General features: G+C 38.4%; 1 protein-coding gene across 1 annotated transcript in view; it reads left to right on the forward strand.

The window, feature by feature from the left end:
• Positions 1–144: 144 nt before the first annotated feature.
• The window catches only part of LOC102200938 (uncharacterized), a 43,217-nt gene continuing 40,803 nt past the window's right edge, over positions 145–2,558 (forward strand). The window contains exons 1-4 of the mRNA XM_005754080.1: positions 145–215; positions 470–592; positions 1,920–1,971; positions 2,404–2,550. Of these exons, the coding sequence (XP_005754137.1) occupies positions 145–215; positions 470–592; positions 1,920–1,971; positions 2,404–2,550 (393 nt within the window). The remainder of the gene's footprint in view (positions 216–469; positions 593–1,919; positions 1,972–2,403; positions 2,551–2,558) is intronic.

A 2,558-nucleotide genomic window follows, 5' to 3' on the forward strand; every position in this document is an offset into this window, starting at 1 on the left:
ATTCAATTTAACCCTGCAAAGTTTTTCCAGCGTATGTTCCACCTGGAGATTAAAAAAGTGTATATATAGAACCCTGCCTTATTCTTTTCCTCACTCCTCAGACCAGACTCTCCTGAGCCTGAGACCAGACTCAGCTCTGTAACAATGAGGAAGAGAAGCTCTCCAGAGAAAGACCGTCCTGACTTTAAAAGCAGGAAACTGACTCCTGATGAGAGGTAAGACTTAACAAAATGTTAAACGTATCTTAACTCCATGAGTAAACAAGTTTGGTTTATTGATTTATTGATTTATTTTTAACTTTGTTCACAAAAAGAAGAAAAGACAGTTGGATAAACAAACAGACTAAAGAGAACATTGTGAAGCGCATCAAACGTTTTAGCCTTACTGTAATATTATCACTGTGACAAGCTCCAAGTTTATCCTACTTTTTGTGTCAGAAGGCTAAAAATTTAATTTCTCTGTTCACCAGGATCACTGAGACACCAGATGCGCTTCAACCTGAACCTGGACCCAGCTGTGTGTCTTTGAAGAGTGATCGGTCAAAATATTTCATCACCAACTTTAAAGGAAGAAAGTCTGCTGCTGCTGAGGAGTAAGACTTTCACATTTACCTTACAGCTCTGTGGTACACCTGGCCTCAGTCCTGAGATTGAAGAGCTCCATAAGTGAGGCTGCTAACTTAAAATAAAAATAAATCTATCTTAACAGCCCTGCATCCCCTGCACTGGGCATCACACTGATTATAATTTATATGGTAATCAGCAGGAATGTGTCAGCAGTTAGTTTGACTCTTTTGACTCTGATGCGGTTGCCAGTTTTGCGTAGGAAGGTGAAATGATCTGCAGCTGTATGTGTGGTGCTGGATGCCACCATATGAGCTGATGGATTTCTCTAACTATTAAATGATTCTCATAATTCATAGTGACACACCATCACCATGACAATCGTCAACAAAACTAATAAGGACAACAGCAAATCTTTTTTTTAAACTTGATATTTACATTACATTCGATTGGGGTGGCTGTAGCTCAGGTGGCAGAGCAGGGCAGCCACTAATCAGAAGGTCGGTGGTTCGATCCCAGGCTGCATCCTGGCTGCATGCCAAATATCCTTGGGCAAGATACTAACCCCATGTTTGCCTACTGGTGGTGGTCAGAGGGCCCGGTGGCGCCTGTGTCCGGCAGCCTCGCCTCTGTCAGTGCGCCCCAGGGCAGCTGTGGCTACAATGTAGCTTGCTATTGCCAGTGTGTGAATGACTGAATGTAGTGTGAAGCGCTTTGGGGTCCTTAGGGACTGAGCGCCATACAAATGCAGGCTATTTACCATTACATTTTTCACCAGTGGTTCCTTTTTATATGACCTCCATGAAATAACATGACAAAATGGGTCATTTTGTTGTTCAGCATCTGGACACCACAGATGTAGCTGATTCAAAGTGTCATCTTACGATTTTTTAATTTGTGTATTTTAAGTTTTTTTACTCAGAAAAAAGCTTCAGCTGCTGTAAGATGCTCTTCCCTGGTGTTTGTATTTTTAAAAACGGTCACGAATCTGACTTTTTTAATGTGATGATGCAATGTGCAGGAAATATCCATAATATGGTCATTACAAGAACACTGGTACAGAACCATCACTGACCTGTTAGTTTTGGACTAGTGGAGTCCAATAAATAAGTCTATAAATTAACATAATAGGTTTGTTATAGCACAGTTGTGCTTGTTTTAATCAGGATGATCATCTAACAGTAGAAGAAGAAATCGTTGGCTTGTATTTATGTGGTAAATGGTTCTAATTTCTTCATGCAGATGAAAATTAGCCCAAGGCTATAATCTGGCATATTTACATTTGTTAAAATGTTCATTAATATGTATTGCCCCTCTTTCTAAAAAATAAATAAATAAATAATGATGTCTACACAGAGCTGATGAGGAGAGCCTGCAGCATCAATCTGATCTGGACTCAATATTTAAGGTTTGTACATGTACACCAACCTCTGCTTGTAATTATTTTCATGTTGCACAGTACAATATTCGTCATAAAATTATGGCAAAATTCCAGACATAATTCAACATGGAATTCATTTTTTACTTTATTTTTATTTATATAACACTTTTCAAAGCAAAGCTTCAGCATAACTTTATAACACGACCTGAAAATAAGGTGCAAGTACCCTGTACTGGAATTTGCAGGAAACTACAGGGAACATAAGATGTAAGATGGGGAAATAACCGAGTACTTATTTAATTTAATTTATGTTATTATTTTATTGTTTCCTGTAAAATGAACATAAGTACAGGGTATTTTTGTTAAATTGAAAACACACACAAAACAAATCTGTGAAAAAAAATTTTTACTATGAAGATCTGATTTTTGTGAATTCAGATTGTGTTGCTTATTTTCCAGATGCTGGAGGGAAACATTATCATGTTTGTGAAGGACGAGCTAAAGAAGATGCAGAATGATCTGAATCCAGATTATTCAGAGTGTCAGAGGGATGAAGAGGAGGTGTTGGACAGTGAGGAAGAGAAGCAGAGAAGGAGCAGCAGAGAGGCATTTCT

This window comes from Pundamilia nyererei, unplaced genomic scaffold (genome assembly GCF_000239375.1).
Source record: "Pundamilia nyererei isolate P.nyererei 1_Seehausen unplaced genomic scaffold, PunNye1.0 scaffold00504, whole genome shotgun sequence".
Lineage (NCBI taxonomy): Eukaryota > Metazoa > Chordata > Actinopteri > Cichliformes > Cichlidae > Pundamilia > Pundamilia nyererei.